The sequence below is a fragment of the Patiria miniata genome, unplaced genomic scaffold (assembly GCF_015706575.1).
Source record: "Patiria miniata isolate m_02_andy unplaced genomic scaffold, ASM1570657v1 HiC_scaffold_3, whole genome shotgun sequence".
In the NCBI taxonomy this organism is placed as follows: domain Eukaryota; kingdom Metazoa; phylum Echinodermata; class Asteroidea; order Valvatida; family Asterinidae; genus Patiria; species Patiria miniata.
Window position 1 is genome coordinate 45,069,002 of NW_024037069.1, and position 18,984 is coordinate 45,087,985.

Genomic DNA, 18,984 nt, shown 5'->3' on the forward strand with positions numbered 1-18,984 from the left:
TACCTGATCTTGAGCTTGGGTTGTCTCCTTAACAGACGACAAGTCTAATTTGCCCAGAATCTTTAAGATGGAGGAGATTAATTCATCATACAGGATGATGTGGATCTTGCGTCTGTCTGCATAGTTCATTCCCATGGCTTGGATTTCCTGGGAATTGAAACATACAGGAACACGGTTAACTATTGACATAGACTCTGCATATTTATTATTTCTAACCAAATCTTAATACTACACAATCAAGCGTGCTCAAGTTAATTTTTTTATCACACATCAGCAAAAATTTTAAATTGTTTGGCACCAATAAATCGTCGCAGAGCTGACATACCGGCGAATCGACCATTTTGGTGATTTCAAGATTTTGTTATTTTTAGGGTTTATAAAGGTTGCTCCTTCAAGTATTTATGCTAAAATTCTTAATTCTTGTCTGGATTTTGAGATTCGGACAAAATGTTTTATTACATTTGACACAAAATAGTATGCATATGTATAGCTGTTACAATTATCATACTGTTGTTGCCATGGATCGACCAATCAGGGTTGAGGATTCAAGCTTGCTTAGAGATAAGTCTGAATGTCATCTCACCTTCATGTATGGACTGTCCAGTAGACTAGCCCACAGCTTGACGTAATCATTGTATGAAATGTGTCTGGCATCGGCCAACATATCAGCTTCGATATCCTGATTATCATTTGTGGAGTCCAGACTACCTTGCGGGGGGCTTCCCTGCAATGATCAAGTCAAAACCTCCCAAATTATTATTAATATTAATAAACCAAATTCTGAAGTAAAAGACAGATCTATTGAGCCCAGCTCTGCGGCTATGACTGATGTCAGGCATGCTTGCACAAAAGTTTGACATGCATGCATGTGCATATGACACACGCGGGGAGAGGTGCACATGTTGTTGCACATGTTGTTGCCCATGTGCGAAGTGGGCGGGGCCTAATGGAAGGGTCTATTGTATACATCATGTTTACAATCTTTGAGTAACACAAATACGTTTCTGCCAATTATTACTAAATACCAGTTTTAGGTGATTCAAAGCCATGAGAAACACTTCAATTTTTCTTGGTTCTTTTAGTACACATGAAGCTCAGTGAGCACGGAAAATGACATGTCAGATTTTGTTTTGCACGCAGGAAAACCAACTGAATTGAACTGTAAAATTAAATCAAATTATTTTATTCTTCTGCAATAACTAAATGGTATAAGATTTGAGGCTTTGCATGGTGGGGTATCGGTATCGTTTCGGTTTGCGGTAACAACATGTGGTAATAACTACTGCTTAGAAGATATTAGTTCTGAAAAGAACTTGTCCTGCTTATTATCAACTTTGCTAAGTAGTTTTTTGTTCTGATAAGAACAGTCCTGCTGTAAGTTCTAAACGAACTTGTCTTTGGTCTCAACGTTTCGACTAGCCTGCTCTAGGACTGTTCTTATCAGAACAAAAAACTACTTAGCAAAGTTGATAATAAGCAGGACAAGTTCTTTTCAGAACTAATATCTTCTAAGCAGTAGTTATTACCACATGGTGTTACCGCAAACCGAAACGAAACTAAATGGTAAAAAGTGGATTTCTTACATCAAGCATCACAGGATGAGAACAGGTCTGCACCAGAGCTTGGTAAACTGAAATAAAAAAACAAAAGATTGAAAGAATCGTCGGAATGATGTTATAACAGAACTTTTATGCAAGCAGCAAGGTCTAGTGTGAGAGTTTGTGACTCATGGACGATGGGTGAAAAAGTTCAAATACAGCTGCTGGCCATGTGCTGTGTCCCCAAGCAAGCCACTTTACCTTGCTTCAGGAACTATATCGAGGGGAGCTACATGTAGCACAGACCATCCACCTGAAATGAACCATGTTATATTGTTGTACTATACCTCACACATATTCACCAAAATTTCATTGAGTTGCGCATCAGTTATCTTGGCAAAATGTTGCTGTGCATGTGCCCTAATATTTTCACATGGCTATGGTGATGTTCGCGAGTGCGCACAACCCCTGTGCACTAGTTCCATGACTGCTTCTTAAAGCGAATGCGTAGTAGTATAGCGCAAGGGTAACCCACGCTATAGTCATCTGCGCATGCGTGTTTACCCTGTGCGTGACTCCTCACGTGAGCATGCTTGTTAAACAGCAAAACTTGCAGCTGGCACGTGATGGTGAATGGACCAGTGAGAATTCAGCTCTCAATCATGAATATGTATGAGGTATAGTAATAATAACTCACCCACTCTTGAGAGGAAATTCTTGAGTGTGGCTCCCTTGGGAGCCAAGGCAATCAACACCAGCAAGACGGCACGATGACAGAGGAATTGATACTTCTGAGGAACCCTAGGATAGCTACTAACTTGGACAACGATGAGACGCTCTAAAGCTGCTAGGAATGTATCTGATAGCTTGGAATAGAATGGCAAGACAAAAAAATTTGTCGTTCCAGACATATCAATTCAATTATTTTTCTATATTTTCTTAAATCACCTCATTCATTAATTTTTTTTCCATGAAACAAATGTTACACTGGAGCATATTTGTAGCTAATATCCATTCTCCTTGACTGTATAAAAACTATGAGACATCTCATTTTCGTAACAATTTTTGCAAAGTGCACTTTTTTTAACATTTAAAATGTTTTGTGCTTATCTCAGCAACAGAGGGCGCTGTTACTGTGATGTCACTTTAGGAACCCACTCTTTCAGATCAGGGTTAGTCTCTTCAAATTGTAAACCAAACTTGTGCTTATTGAAAACGTTAATGTACAAAGTCTTTTTTCCATTGTCTTAATGTCATGTAGTAAAACAACAAATGAATCACTGAAAGTAGAAAAGTAAGTAGAAAAGTAACCACAGCAAGTCCCTCAAATTCTGGTGACTTTTTATGCTTTTTATGAAGCAGATGCGACACTGAAATCTCTGCCTTAAATGAAATCACTGTTTGCTCATGAATATGGATATCTCCACTAGCAAAAAAAAATTTAAAAAGCATCAAAACACCCCAGAAATGCCAATATGAAGATTAAAAATGAGGTTGAATGGGACACAAAGGTACATTTCCAGGATTGCTGCTAGAAAAAAAATTGCATTTCATGGGACCTTTAAGTTTACTTCCCCTTCAGTGCATAAATGGACACTCGGTAAAGTATGCCACTTGGGTTTGGTCAGTGGGACAGTAGAGAAGGGAAAATCTCCAACAGATACAATGATGCCTTACCATGTCCAGCTGTCTGATGATGCTGGCCAGTGCCTCAAGGAAGTTAGGAAGTTGGTTCAGTTTATCATCAGAAACTTCTCCCTGCCTGATAAACATGATCATGAGAATGGGTATCAAGTGGTCGAGTTCTTTCAAGTAATCAACAGTTCAGATTTGTGCGATATAATGTAATCATGCTACCTTAAGTTGTTCACAATGATATGACAATATTGACTTACATGTATACAGATGAACAAGAAGACATAACACACAAGCACATACTTGATTACACATTTTCACAGTTTATTATTTGCTTTTTTTTTGGTTGATTTTTTTTTCTTTTTTCTTGGTGGATTACAGTTTATAGTTATAAATTTGATAGAGTATAACTAGTATAAGTCTTAAAATTTAATTGTTCTTGGGCAAGACACTTTACTACAATTTCCTCTCCGCCAAGGAGTACAAATGGGTATCCTGTGAAGGTAGAGACCAGATTGCGTTGAGCAGCTGCAAACAAATGGTCTCATGGCGTGATGACCAGGGGTAAAACTGCGACACGCTTTGAGACTTAAGTAGAATTGTTTTTGTTACTATTATTGTTTAGTTTGTTTACATTTCTCATTTATTGTTATTTGCGATTGACTTACTGAAGGTACAGCTGCTCACTCCTTTGTATCATTTCTGTGAACATGAACTTGACATCGTCATCTGTCATGAACAACTTGCAGGGCTGAATCATAAAAACATACGAAACGTCAGATGAAATAAAAACCACCAATACTGAACTACATCTGTATCACTGTGTTTCAGAAGGCACAATTTAGAATTATTTTCGCTGATCAATTTGAAACTATTGTAAAAAGAGTGCAAAAAACAAATAAATAAAGTAGAAATCACGATCACTTGTATTTTGTACAGTTTTTGTGTGTTTTTGTTTTTTGCTTTGTTTTGTGTTTTTTGTATTTGGTTTTTTGTCTTTGAAGCAACAAAATTGTTTAAATCTTAAGAAGGGCACATAACAACTATTTGAACTTGTTGAAGTTTCAGCTCAGTGGTTACTATACAATATGACAAATTAGAGAAAACCAGTGCACATTTTTTTTTTGTAATTGTAAAATGGATTCCGATGCAAGCACTTTTAATTGAAAAGATGCCGTTTTGAATCTTTAAAGCACCCACTCGTGTACAATCCCTTATTTGTTACGCGGGACATGATTCTCATTCAGTCGGCTAGTGTTTGTGACATCAAGGCCCCACTATATGGGCAGTTTTAAAAAAATGTGCCCGTGGGCACACTTTTAAAAACCATCTCCAACGATTGTTTTCTTCCAAACGATTCCATTTCTGGGGGAATAATTTCGCAGGGTACTTAGTACCAGTCCTTTTACCGTTTTGAGCGAGGTTTTTCTCATTTTATTTGTAGTTTTGTTGCCAGATAATTTCCAATGTTCCCGCCTGCCTTTAACTTACCGCAGCAAAGTAACCATACCCTCTAATAGCCGACGATAAAGCCCTTGCGTCACTCTGAGGATTGTCAATGATACCACGGAATCGCGTCACGAAAAACTGTCAACAACAAAACATTATTCATAAAAGTAACATAGTAAAATTGTTTGCAATTATACAAGTAAGAATAACAATAGTAATTCGAGCCTGTCATTTATCACATTTTTTGAGGATCTGTTGTACCAGTCAGGAAAAAATTAACTACTTAAAGGCAAATAGGATCATTTGCTTTTCACACAATTTTTCCGTATCCAATAATAACACCACTAAAAACGAATGTTCAAAACTGAACCTGTGGAAGTTGCAGCTCAGCAGATATTACAATTTCAAGAAAACAGTGGAAAACCATGCACAACCTTTTTGATCACGAAACACGATTTCATCATTATAACTCTTCATTCCAAAAATCTGTCAATTAACTGATTGATGAAAATCACCTACATTTCTTGATTTCTTCTAAATGATAGCAAGACTATTTTCACAGGGTGGTTTACACCAGTTTGAATTTTTTATTCAAGTTAGCTGTTTGATAACAATTGTGTAGGTTACTTTTAGGATAACTGTAAATGGGGATCCTGAGTGCTTTTAAGATCACAGATTTCTAGGATCTTACCCTGAACACAGTCTGATCTGATGGCTCCCGTTTGGCAGCTCTTTCGACGAGCATCTCAGCAATCTGTTGGAGGAATGCTTCCTGAGCCGCAAACCCAACAGACTTGACCTGTGGGTTGCTGTGGGAACTCCACTTGTTGAAGGCCTCGTGCAAATCCTGTGAGAGTCATTTTCCATTTACAATGATCACTTTGGAGACACCTTATATCCGTGAATTCAAACAAAATCCAATGTAATTATAATCTGGGTCATTCAATAAATTTGGGGTCCACTTTTTTTTCCCGTCCCTGTTTCATCTGACATCTATGATTTCATAATTCTGATGCACTTCTTAATGCAATCATCCTCCAAGAGTGATTATAAAATAGCAAACTATTTACCGTACAAATAAAATTTGTTTGAAGTCATTCTTAATACTTGAATGGTACATTACAAAGTATCAAAAAAACATGGACAGAAAAATGTCGCCAATTTGGACCCTAAATTTATAGAATGCTTGACCAATCACGGTGATCGCGCTATGCTATTGGTCGATCGTGTCACTATCAGTTGATCGCACTGCCATCGACTGGAGGATTCTTTTGAAAACATCTGCGATTAAAGTCAGAGATTTCCTACCAGATAGACTGATCACTTGAGTTATAGTACAAATCTACCGACTGCACCCAACAATGACGTCACTTCATACCCGATGATCGTTGTACAAATACTGGCTGAACTGTGCTGAATGCTTGGCAAAGATGTTCAGGCCTGCTTTGTTGAGTTCATAGCGTGTGTGGTCTACATTGGGATCGATGGCCATGCGGGCAAATCGGTAGATATCTTTGGAATGCTTAGCCCCTGCAATAAGTTAAAGATTATAAAGCCTGATGTTACTAAGACAACCAACCATGACTTCATGATTAGCTATCAATTCAATACTGGGATTTGCCCTTCATCGATGGTATACTCCATGTTGTCTGAGAGATTGTCAGAAAAAACTCACAAGCCTACATGGGTGGGACGTGAGCCCACAACCACCTTCCACCCTACAGATAATTTAGTTACGGCACCTCTGCTATATCAGATTCAAACAGCAAACCAACCCTGGCCAAGTGTTTAAGATGTCTGCACTAGTAATCAAAAGGTCATCGATTTGAGTCCCACCAGAGTAAACTTGTGAATTTTTCTGTTGCAAGCTGAGTATACAGTGTTATAAAATACACCAGTGAAAGGCAATTTTAACCAAACATTAAATTTACTCTTCACTGCATTCTTTAGTTGTGTTTAATTATGTAACAGCCATCAAAACTGACTTTGGCAGCCAGGAGAGCCTGGTGAGATTCCACAAGGTAACAGAATGGCATTGATCATGTTTTGAAAACAAACTCTTCATTCGTGTCCATCATCATATAACTCAGGCAACTGTCTATGACTAACTTGATGATAATAGTCAATGGACACTGTGAACACAACTGACCTTCTTCTACTGACTGTGTGAAGTTGACCAAGTAATGTCCCAAGCCAGTAAGACAACCGGCTATGACTGTCAGTTCTGGCTTTCTGGTCTTAGACGTCATCTGCGAGCAAACGGTACAAGAAAATCATCACATTTTATCAGTGATGTTTAAAACTGGTCCCAGGATCCTGCGTGTTGTCTGCTACCGAGTGCTTGATAACCTCTGATGTGATCTCCACATGAGGAGATGTTGAGCAAGCCACATGGCCTCATGCATCATGGCCGAACATGGAGTTAAATAGTAGAACACAATCATTGGAAGTTTGTCATAGGCCTGTCCCGAATACTCAAATATTCAATCATCAACTAAATATTCGAATAGCTTTTTGCCAGTTTGAATATTTGAAAACAAAAAAAACATGCAGATACACACCTTCAGTGCAGGCCATTATCAGCTAAATTATGTGTTTTAACAATGTTGACCTTTTTTCAATTGACCTGAAAAGTAATTTTCACGTTAATTGTGTAGATTTACCTGCTGGTTGAGAGTTGCAATGTAGACATTAAGCAGCCTTTCAGAATAGCCAGACATCAGAACAGGGTAGACTTCCGCAAGAACACCCAACAAACCATAAATACCTTGCTTGACTGCAAAATTATTCAAGAAAAAAAACAAATAACTTAAAGTTATTTACACAATTGAATTATTTATAATTATTGGCCATTGCAGTCTATTTCTAGAAACTTTTTGCTTCTGGTACGTAGTGTGGCATATGTCATAGGTTAAGTCTTAAACTTATTTCCAGCCATTAAAATACTTCAATCAGAGCTTGCTTATATTTTCTACCATACAAACTGTGAACTGACAACTAGTAGAAGAGATTAAAATTGTGTTCATAACTAATACAGACAAGCCATTTTCATCAAATTTGTTGAAATTTAATTTAAAAATTGTTAGCAAAATCAGACTTTTGGAAGGAAATTTCAAAAAGTCAGAATTCCGATTAAATTTGGAAAAGTTGTATCTCTGCCGGTCATGAAACTCAACATTCCGCGCCACATGCGTGCAGTACATCGTGTTATTCAATGTCTAGCTATTAGCCAGAGCTGTATGCAACACTCCTTCAGCAAACCTTAGAATGCTTCGTTACTAGCATTACCTGTCTGTGTTAGCTTGGATGGCTGCATGAGCTGCTCAAAGTACTGCTCAATCATCCTTGGAATATCAAGATCAGCCTCCATCTGAGCAGATGCAAAACGCTGCAGCAACTGTGGCATGAAAAGAGACAAATACATCAATCAATGTAAACGAAATCATTGTGTAAATAGTGCTCCATTATTCTCAGACAGGAAAAACGTTTTCTTCAGATACTTTCAGATACACACACTTTAAATCGATTGACACTGATCAGGAAATGTAAGTATTGGTGCAAGACTCGATTTGTTTTTATTAACCTTATGCAGCAGTAGAGATCGCTATCAACTAGATGAAGCAAATCTAGTCTTGGGAATATTGGCAGTGCTACCCAGGAAATTCAAGCTAATGTACGCGAAAGACGTATGCTCTGAATTTCCTGGGTAGCACTGCCAAAGTTCCCAAAACCGGGTTTGCTTCATCTAGTGGATAGGGAGCCCTACTCCCATGGTGGCTCTACTGCACTAGACATGGACCTACAAACAAATCCAAATCTACTTTTGGACAAAGACTAAAGAAACGTTGATTGCAATGTGTAGCTTACTCACTACGGCCCAAGATGCACACATCATGTGAATGCAAATAATGCACTGTATGCGCGCAATCACTTTTCAGTTGAGTACACACGAACCCATAGTATGAACCTGCTGTCTTGACTACCTTACCTCTATCAAAACAGGGAACGTCTTGGTTTTAACTTTGGCCGATTTGTCTCTCATGAAAGCAGAGATACAGATCTTTTTGATCTCCACGGTGCGAGCCAACAGGCGAGAACCAGCCTTGAGCAAGAAAGCGTGAAGAAACTCCAAAAGTTGCTCTTTGCTTCCCTTGAACTAAACAAAGTTGAAGAAATAGATCAAAGTCAAAACAAAGTGAAAATCTAAGTTAATTACTAGGATGTTCTCATGATGTGTGAGACACTCAGTTCTCATATTGAAGTTGCATATTATGGCTATTTTTTATGGCATAAACACAAAGTTATAGGTATGTGATATGTTGTGGAAGTGTGGCGTAGTGGTCAGGGTTTGTGACTCATGATCAGAGGGTCAGGGGTTTGAATCCAGCTGCTGGTCATATGTTGTGTCCTTGGGCAAGCTGCTTCACTCCCACTTGCCTCTCTCCACCCAGAAGTGTAATGGGTACCGGAATTAGCTGGGGAATAACCGGCGATGGACTGAAATGCTATCCCATCTATTTGGGAATGAATTAATCAAATCATGGTGAATCAAAGTTTGAGGGGTGTTAAAGTCACCGGGCATAGGACCTACCGGTATATGGCAAGTTTTAGTGATTTCACGACGGTGAGTTTTGAAAAATTTCTCCACAAACTTTTTTCCCACATTTTTGGGGTGTTTATTTACTGGACTGTGTTGCAGTACAGTGAACGTAGACGAAGTCCACATAATGGGTAAGATCACCTAAAAGATAGTAGGGCCTATGGGGTAACATTTACACAATGGCACAGGTGTCATGACAGCAGCTTTTGAAGTTGGATCCTCATCAAGCTTCTTACCTCATCTCTGGGGATAGCTTTGTTGAGAAACACCAGGATGCCATTGTCCTTGTTGAATAGCTCGGAGCAGCTATAAGCTGTAAAATTAAATAATGTTGTGACATTCTTTAAAGCACAAAGTGCATGAACACCATAAAATACAATATTGTGTTTTGCCTTACACCATTGTATTTCTATAAACACTATACCATGTATACACAGCATTGTCCAGGAGCTTGCTAAAAAAATTGTTTACAAGCTTACTCAGGTTGGACTCGAACCGAGGACCTCCTGCTTACTGCAGACGTCTTACTGAGTAAGAAGATGTCTGCACTGAGAGTGAGTATACAGTATTTATAAAAAAAAAATACATCGGTGAAGGGCACAACCCAATATTGAATTTACAAATTCCATCTTAAAATAGTCATCTAGTTTAAATACTTCAACATTTCCAAAAAAATTATCATTTATAATATTTTTAATTGAGTGTTTACTTCATTTACACCTTTGTCACCTTCTCTACTGAAGGCAGGTCTTTGTTTTGCAGTGATACGCACGAGAAGAGTACTCTCATGAGTCATTGACATTGTCACTGAACTTCAATGACAAAACTTGTCCTCAGTGAGGGTGCTGTCAATCTGTAAGTGTAAGGGGTCTATGATCAAACCAACAGGTATTCCGTAGAGAGGGCAGAGTTTTTATTGTTTGAGGGCAATTTGGGGTAAAGCGACAATTAAGACAACACAAAGCAACACGCAATGCACAGCGAACAAACAAAATTACGTTGTCATTGATTTGCATGGCACTAGCCCCATAAATGTGACCTATTTACTGGACTGCCTCCGTAAACATAGGCCACACATCCACATGTACAAAAATCGTGTCGACTTTGCCAAATTTTGATTTTCACATTTAGGCTTAGTTTGTAGGTCTTTTTTGCTTTAGAAGCATACTCACCCTCTTTATAGGCTAGTCAGAAAGTGCTGCCTTTTTCAGATGTCTAATTTTTGTGAAATTTCATGTTGAAATTTTGATACGCAAATGTGTAAAAATGAATCTGGAAATTTCACGAAAAATATACATCTGGAAAAAGGCATCACTTTCTGATTAGCCTATATAGAGGGTGAGAATGCTTCTAAAGCAAAAAAAACCTACAAAGTAAGCCTAAATGTGAAAATCAAAATTTGGCAAAGTCGACCCGATTTTTGTACATGTGGATGTGTGGCCTATGTTTACGGAGGCAGTCCAGTAAATCGGCCACATTTATGGGGCTAGCATGGCACCAAACGTTAAAGGTTAAAAAGCATAAGAAATCGCATTTTCTACTAGTCCGAAATTTGGGACTCTCAATACTGTGTATGAGAGTCCCAAAACTTAAGGTATTGAAAACATGCAAAACAAGAAACTAGACTGGCACCTGAAACAACCAGTCCAACACAGCTTCAGTACTGCATCAATCAACTATGCCAAAAGAATTTAAGAAACATGTGACATGAAGCGGGAACAAGTCTCAATTTACTACACATTTCTCCATAGTCAAGCCACCAGACTATTGACACTGAATGAAGAGGTCAGTCTTTTCAAATAGTTGGACCATGGATGGACATGTACCAGTCTAGTATTTCATGTATTTAGCCCCATTTTGAAATCACTTGACTTCCCTCTGGAATTGAGCCTGCAAACTTGGTTGGTGAAATACAGAGGACATTTTCTTTGCCCCAGTGGAATTTTTGGAGAAATTTGCTTGCTAAACTGTGAGTAAAGTGGGCCTGATTTAGTTTTGCATGTTTCAGAGCACTCCAGAGCCCTGTCTGATTTTCTACCGGCCGCCAAAAACTGTTCAAAATTCCCCCAAAAAATTATGTCATTAGAATTAAGAGAAATCTGCTTTAGGTTGAAAAAGTCATTTTGGAATGATTAAAACACCTTTGAAATTGACTCCAAGTTGATCAAAACTAAAGAGGGGCCCTAGGCTACACTACACAATCGCCCAACAATTGCCAATGAACTTGAACTTCAAGTTGTTAACCCAAGCGCAGCATAGTCTGTCATCAGGTCATGCCTCCCGCCCCCTCCGTCTCCGACACAAACTCACCCAATTCATTCTCAGATAACTGACGAAGACACAGATGGCCCAGGTCAACCACGAGATCTTGAGCCTTCTCCGCGGAATGTGGGCTGCTCTGTGCCGATATCAGCCCGTTTAATTCGCTCAATTTTCCTGGTAAATCGGCGGCCGCCATTTCCACATGTCGTTTCGCGGGCCGGGGAAGAACTTTGACCAGAGTTTGTTTTGATGCAGCGCCCTCTAGCTGGCGTTGGAATTGAAAGGGGCGGGGCTGGACCAGGAGGGGGGTAAGGAGGCTATACCAGAAACGGAGCACTCGTTGCCTGGATCACTAACCCATTCTATCAAACACTCATATAAAACGTGGTATAATTTATTTCATTTAGAAATCATTAATTTAAATTGGTTTAGGCCGAGTAAAAAAACATGTAGTTTCTCATCCACCTTTTTCTTAAAAAGAGAGGCTAGTGGGTTTTTTCCTTCTTTTTTTTCCCAAGATGGCAGATTTGCCAAGATGGTGCATGCATTCTTTATGTTCTTAAAGGGAAAATACAACATTTGCAAACATCAAAAAATAAAACTACCAAATCATTTTGAAATACCTTGCTGGACAGTTAGTGAATGACAGTGTAAAGCATCCTGTAAAATCATGGCACCTGGTATACTGTCATTTTCAAGAAAAGTGGTATTTTTGTATCAATTTCCAACGCTGATCAGCCGATCAGCGTTGGAAAAAAATGGCTTTTTTTCAAATACTGGCCCCAATTGACAATCGCACTTGTTTGCAATCGATTACAAACCTATGAACGGGTACGAGCCAGCTAGACTGGTTCCCTGACCTTACAATTCCCCAATGTATGTAAACTGCTCTGTTTCTTCGTATATGGAGTCAGGGAACCAGACTACAGGAAAATGATTGTTTTTCTTGGTTTTTATAGCATTTTCGAACCCAAAACTTCAAAAAAGTCAGTGTAACTATATTTGCTATATATTTCCAACCCCCCAATTCCATCCATTTCTGAAAATTACAGCAAAAGCAAATGATGTATATTCCCTTTAACTGTTTTGCTGATACCGATTTGTGCCCCAAGCAGCCATTACCCTTTCTACACAGCTAAACGAGGCAGCCGGAAAAAGGAAGTAAGCAGGAACAAGAAACTGGTGTATTTTTTTTACTTGGCCTTATTTTGGTACACAGTAGTGGATCTACGTGGGGAGATTAGGGGTCTCCCCCCCCCAAACAAAACCACTCTACCGTGCCGCAACAATTAATATTTTTCAAACCATAGTGAATGCCTCAAAGAACACCCCCCCCCCCAACTTTTATTTAATTTACTGGAGGTAAATGACAAAAGAAAACAAACAGAATTCATTTCAAATGTTCAATCTTGAAGATACATTGTACTTTATTTATGGACACTGGTGTAAGGATTTTGTCTCATCCTTAAAACACAGAATTTTGTACATATGACACAAACATTTTTCAAAGTGAAAAAGTTATTTGAGCAAGCAGTGCATCAGTAGAAATTGCTTGCACATTGCTGTAGTACAAATGAGGAATTCTTTTAAATCTCTTTAAAGAGGGGACAAGTTAGGCTCTTTTTTTTTTTTACTTCTTATTTGCTTTGTTCAGTGTTTTTGCTTTTACTCTAAATTATCATATCATCTGTGTATGTATAAAGTATGACACACTAACATACATTGAACACTCATGTCTTGAGCATGTTGCCCCAACTGTAGCAATGGCCCTGACTATAGTTGGGACAGTCCCAACTGTAGTTGAAGCAGTCCTAACTATAGCTGGGACGATCCCAACTTCAGTTGGGACCATACTATACTTGGAGTGTAACAACTAACAAGTAATATGTAAACCTAACCATGTGCCATGATATTGTTGCGCTTATGAAGATCCAGGTGAACTAATCGACGACAAAAATTAGAACGAGTCTAAAAACTGTTCGAGTACGAGATTAATTACCTTAATTGATAAAATAAAACAACATGCTATGATGTACTTGTTCTACATTACCCCCGAGGACAGACACACAAAGGGAGAACAACAGATCCTTTCAGTCCTCGGGAGTTGGGTCTTTTGTTCAAAACGGTCCTCTGTAGTACGTTTGTGTAGGGACAAAGGAAAACACAAAGCATTGTCCCGGGGAGTATAGTAAAACAACAGTGCGTGTTCAAGCTGATATATTGGTTCATCTTCTCTTTCAGGTGGCCTTACAAAACAATGCATCCGCTTGTCGTACGCAAAGAATTAACAACGCTGCAGACTTGACCTCAGGTCATAAAACAGCATCACACAACAGTAAAAGATTTGTCTTTGGACTCTGTACATCAACGATAGAGGGCGCTTTGTACCACTTCAGAGAGCCCAGTGGGAGGGAACATCATGCGCCCATACTGGTTCATAAATGTATGGCTTGAAGTACGCAGAACATTATTCTGAATGTGCAGGAAGCCATGAACCCATAGCATCTTTGCCTGAGTGTCAGGCATTGTCAGCAATGCGTTCAAATGTCTCTCCCAGTGGTCCCCCCAACTCTCCCTTCATAACCGTTGAGGGGGTACTTGTGCACGGAGCCCATAGACTTTTCCTTGGCTTTTTTTTCGTTCAAGGATGTCTATTCAATTTCACAGCTTCCTCCTGCCTCCTCTATCTGCTTCTTAATGTCCTCTGCTTCTGTCTTGCTGACGTCTGCCTTCACAGTCTGAGGTGCAGACTCCACAAACTTCTTGGCCTAATCAAACATAAACAAATACACATGTATGTACATTCAATATTGGCATTCACTAGTGTACTTTATTAACACTGTTTACTCAGTGTTGTCACAAGTGTTTGTTTTTTTAAATCACAAAATGCTCAGGTGGGACTCGAACCCACGACTTCCTGCTTACTAGTGCAGACATCTTACTACTCAACCACAGAGCTTGCCAGGGTCAGCTGGCTGGTTCGAATAATACAAAGCAGCGGGTACCGCAACCAAACTATTGAATTTAAATCACCCCGATGAAATTTCATCTTTCAAACACCTAAGTTTTTATATTTTATAAGGAAAAAATGTTGCAACTTGACGCCACTTTTTTCTTCATATATCATCTCAATGAAGGTCAGTCATTGCAAAAATGATAACACATGAATCTGGGACTGAGAAACATTTCCAATTTTGTTAGGAAATACTTTGAAAATGTTCTTGACTCTCCATAGACTTTGTACACAACCACTGAAGTGACGTCAGCTTGCAACATCTTTTCCTTTCATAAACCTAAGTTACAATTCTTAAGGTCAACAGTACCTACCTGTACAAGATTCATGCCGGTGTTTAGCGCTTTAATCTGCTTGATGAGTTTAACCTTGCTAGTTTCATCAAACTTGGTTAGTTTGACTGTGAATTGGGTTTTCTCCTTTGGAGCAGCAGTCACTTCCTCATCATCATCGAGCTAAAGACACAAAAAATGGACATTGCAAGTTATATCAACTGGTATTCCTAGATGTTACAACTTGGAATGTAGTCTACAATGGTTCGGCACAAAAGCATGTAGGATCATTTGCTTTTTGTGCACTTCTTTTTCTTTTGAAACAACAAAATTGCTCAAAATCTTATAAAGGGTGCATGACAAGTAACTTGTTGAAGTTTCAGCTCCGTGGATACTTTAGGTTTTCAGAAAACAGAGAAAAAATATATGCAAAATGTTTTTGGTCTCTCAATATATTGTGCTGTTGACGCTCGCAGGCATCCTTTTTTAACCACCTTCAACGATGTTTTGTTCCAAATGCTACCATTTTAGGCAGACTCATTTCACAGGGTACATGGTACCAGTCCTATCGCCACTTTGACAAAGGTTTGTCTCCTTAAATCAGTAGGTTCATTGCCTACAACGTCAGACACTCATGTGAAGATGCAGTTCAGAATAATATTAGTTGGCATACTCCGCACCATACACACTTTAACCAGAACACGCATGCTGGGTGTCCCTCACACTGGGGTTCTCAAGAGTGGTTTACAAAGCGCCATCTATTGTCCATGCACAGAGTCCATTGTGAGAAAATGATATAAAAGTGGAAAACTTGGGAAAGCGTCATATAAATCTAATTGGTGAATATACATTTTGGGTGGCATTGTGCCCGTGCCTGCACACTAAATACATACATGTCTGTTACTTTTAACAAACATACATGGCTCATTCTATAAATTTAGGGTCCAAAATGTGACTTTTTACCTTGGTACTTTGTAGTTTGCAATTCAAGTATCATTAGAAATGATTTCAAATTATTTTTTGTATTTGTTGGGTAGGTTGTTTGCTATTCATACTCACTCTGGATGGCAACTGCATTAAGGAGTGCATCAGAATTATAAATCACAAATTTCAGATGTAACAGGGACAGCGACATACACCTGAGCTGCCACTCAATTCGTTGTGACAAATATGACGCAGTCATTGTGATGTCTTAAAAAAAGGTCCACACAAACAGGATAACGTTACCTCTTGGGCTGCTGCAGGTGCCACTGTTCCCATGGCCATGACTGGCGCTTCCTGGATTCCTAACGTTTGCTGTGAAAAAAAGACAACAAATAAAATACAAAAATAACATCAAGAAGACAAACACTCAAGTGTGTGGTGAGTTCAATAACAGAGTCAAGGGATGGTTTACTGATGGTATAATAGACCAATCCATTAAGCCCCGCCCCACAATTTGACCAATCACAGCCGTGACTAATGACTGGGTAATGTGGCACTGGACATGTGCACCTGTTGATTGCCCACTTAGTGGGCAGGACTTTCAGATTGGTCTATTGAGTGTCAAGTCTCACCATCCATATTGCAGTTAAGTCCATCACAAGCCATCCAGTCCAAGTCAATTCATAAATGCTTCAAATGAATTGCAGCATAGTCATTCCCTAGGGCTCTGCTCAGGTAGAAATCTAGAATCTTTGCCCGACCCATTTCCACCCATGTAGGTGCTTAACCCTAACAGAACTCAACCCGTCAAAGCTCAACAGCAAATCTGTTAGGATAGGTTCAGTACCCTTAAGATGATGGTATTTTACATTGGGTATTTTACATTGGGTTTGGCATACTCCCAGTCCAACAGTGTGTGTGTACAATTTCCCATGTGGGTGTTGGAATTTGCCAGGATGGGTATGGTTGCTAGTAAACTATGCTAGGGAGTTAGGGTAAATCAGGCATGCAACTTGGAAGAAACAAAAAACGAGAAAACTCCAATCTTTACAAGACTTTGTACAGTGTTTTTCAATTTTTAATGGCATGAGTGTGACATGAAAAACGAGGAAATCAGCTGATCCGAGGAAAGTTGCATGCCTGGTAAATACTAGACTGAACTTCTTTCACAATAGACTGAATTGACTTAACCCATTAGTCACTCTACCGCCCAAAACCGCCCTGCCTATCACTCACTGTAGCATCTGAAATCGCCAGAGCACTCTATGGTTTTATTGATTCTTCAGTGAATAAACACAATGTAATACAATGTAGTAACAGGTGTTAATGGTTTATAATATTTACTTGTGTTTGGGAGATGGATTTGTGATGGACTTGTGGTGGATTCACACTGATCAATGACTGAATTTGAACAAAATCTTAAACTTCATTTTTGTCATTCCATAAATGAATTCACCTAATGTAGGAAGTACATGTATGTACACTATGCACACTAACTAGCTAACATCATAACATGGGATGTTTCCTTGAATGCTCCCCAACAAAGAAAAATAAAAGGAAATTTCTGAATTAAATAAAACTGCTCTCCAAAAATGGAGGGGAGGTGAGGGGGGTGGGGGTGTGAGGGGGGGGGGGGGTGAGGGGGGGGGGGGAGAGGCAGGAGGAGGGGGTGTCAGGATGGAAGTGGACGTTTACCTTCAATAACTTATTGAGGTCCGCTACTTCAGCTATTGTAAGGCTTGATATCTGTCCAACGATGCTGGTGATTTTCTCTGGATATTGGACCTCTCCATCCAGTGGAGGGGGAGGTATGGCATCATTGCTGTAACTCCTTGTTGCCATGGGGACGACATCTTGAAGACAATGGTTTGTTACTGGCAGTGTTCGGCTATTCTGATGTATGCAGAGTCGTACTGCCTGCAGTCTGCATAGTCTGCGATGAAAATTTGAACAAGAAGTTTTGTTTGTCACCAAAGTTTTAAGTAAGACTACATGTAGAAAAGCAGTTACTGAACATGCGCAGTGAGTGTTTTTTTGAGACTTAGACATTTCTACCATGATGAATCTTCACCTGGTTCCCCGCTACGTTTCACAGGAAACCAGAATTTTGCCTTTACGCACTTCCTTTTGCCATGGAGGAATAAGAGCACACGTGCCAGTTACAACACAAGCAGATATTTTGCCGAACTGGATCGTGGGTAATGTTTACTTTTAGCAATTTCCAAAATTTCTTTTCCCTGACAATTGCAAAATGATAGACCTTCAAATTGGTGAAAAAAAAAACAGGTAGGCAACCCAACCAACGCAACCCAAAAATAAAGATGGCGATCACCGCGCGACGTACCGTGAGCACGCACGGCGCGCTGAATTGCAAGGCACAAACCGTGCAGGAATATCGTGATTTGTTCAAAATTGCAAAACGGGTGTCCTTAGTAATAGTATTGAGAAAAAGTCTGCTTTTGATTGTAAATGTGATTTTTGAGCAATAAAAAACAATTTGATTCAAATTTGATCAAAAACAAAACAGGGGCCCTACAGACTACAGTGTCAGTACACTACACGATCGCCGAGATTTAGGCTTGACCGATCGCGCAAGTGTCTTTTTGCGTGATGGAGTGATAAGCGCAGATCCATCGATCGCGCCCAACATAATTTGAGTGGTCTTCGCTTCAACTGTTCAAGTCAATCAATTACCATGTTATGGACGGTTTGTTCAACTCCACCTTCAAGAAGTTCAACTTCCGATTTCCAAATGATTTCAATCATTGGCATGATAACCCTCCCAGTCCCTACCCAAAATCTAGTCCGAGTAACTAGGACTCTACGGATCGCTTTTTTAACATTTGGACATGATGTCCAAATGTTAAAAACTTAAAAAAGGAGAGTTCTAGTCATGGGACTGTTGTGCGCTTTCTTGAAAATCACGCATTCTTAAGAATGCGCATGCACATTCTTATGATTGCGCAACTGGATCCTTGCGCAATCTTCGCAAAAATAACTCTTCCAGATTGAGCGGCACATTCTTAAGAATGTGCGACAAGATAACGGTCTTGTCGATGCCGAGCACCGGCTGCACTTGGCAAGTCTAGCTGCATCCTCGTTCACCGATTCTTAATAATTATACTGTTGCAATGCAAGGTCACTTACTTAACGCTGCAAAGTAGAGTGGATATGAAAGTATACGCGTATGGGGGGGGGGGGGGGAAAGGGGAAAAAATGAGAGACATAATAATAGTGTATTGGAAAGAATTCTGATTTTTGGGATAATAAAAGCGGGGGGGGGGGGGGGGG

The 18,984-nt window shown here is 39.4% G+C and overlaps 2 protein-coding genes across 2 annotated transcripts in view; both read right to left on the reverse strand.

Moving 5' to 3' along the window:
- The window catches only part of LOC119738756 (DNA-dependent protein kinase catalytic subunit-like), an 85,306-nt gene extending 73,626 nt beyond the window's left edge, over positions 1–11,680 (reverse strand). Inside the window, exons 1-15 of the mRNA XM_038213705.1 lie at positions 11,533–11,680; positions 9,459–9,535; positions 8,611–8,778; positions 7,911–8,019; positions 7,286–7,398; positions 6,772–6,871; positions 6,001–6,152; positions 5,314–5,469; positions 4,665–4,760; positions 3,842–3,924; positions 3,216–3,300; positions 2,236–2,404; positions 1,584–1,630; positions 584–724; positions 4–147 (exon numbers count right to left, since the gene is read on the reverse strand). Coding sequence (XP_038069633.1) covers positions 4–147; positions 584–724; positions 1,584–1,630; positions 2,236–2,404; positions 3,216–3,300; positions 3,842–3,924; positions 4,665–4,760; positions 5,314–5,469; positions 6,001–6,152; positions 6,772–6,871; positions 7,286–7,398; positions 7,911–8,019; positions 8,611–8,778; positions 9,459–9,535; positions 11,533–11,680 — 1,788 coding nt within the window. The remainder of the gene's footprint in view (positions 1–3; positions 148–583; positions 725–1,583; positions 1,631–2,235; positions 2,405–3,215; positions 3,301–3,841; positions 3,925–4,664; positions 4,761–5,313; positions 5,470–6,000; positions 6,153–6,771; positions 6,872–7,285; positions 7,399–7,910; positions 8,020–8,610; positions 8,779–9,458; positions 9,536–11,532) is intronic.
- A 2,441-nt stretch (positions 11,681–14,121) lies between these two features.
- On the reverse strand, positions 14,122–18,408 carry LOC119738448 (39S ribosomal protein L12, mitochondrial-like). Its single transcript, XM_038213344.1, has 5 exons — positions 18,388–18,408; positions 17,389–17,626; positions 15,997–16,065; positions 14,812–14,952; positions 14,122–14,252 (listed from the first exon to the last, which is right to left on the reverse strand). Exons 2-5 carry the CDS (start codon positions 17,533–17,535, stop codon positions 14,136–14,138), a joined length of 474 nt encoding a protein of 157 aa, XP_038069272.1. The 5' UTR covers positions 17,536–17,626; positions 18,388–18,408; the 3' UTR covers positions 14,122–14,135.
- Positions 18,409–18,984: the final 576 nt, after the last annotated feature.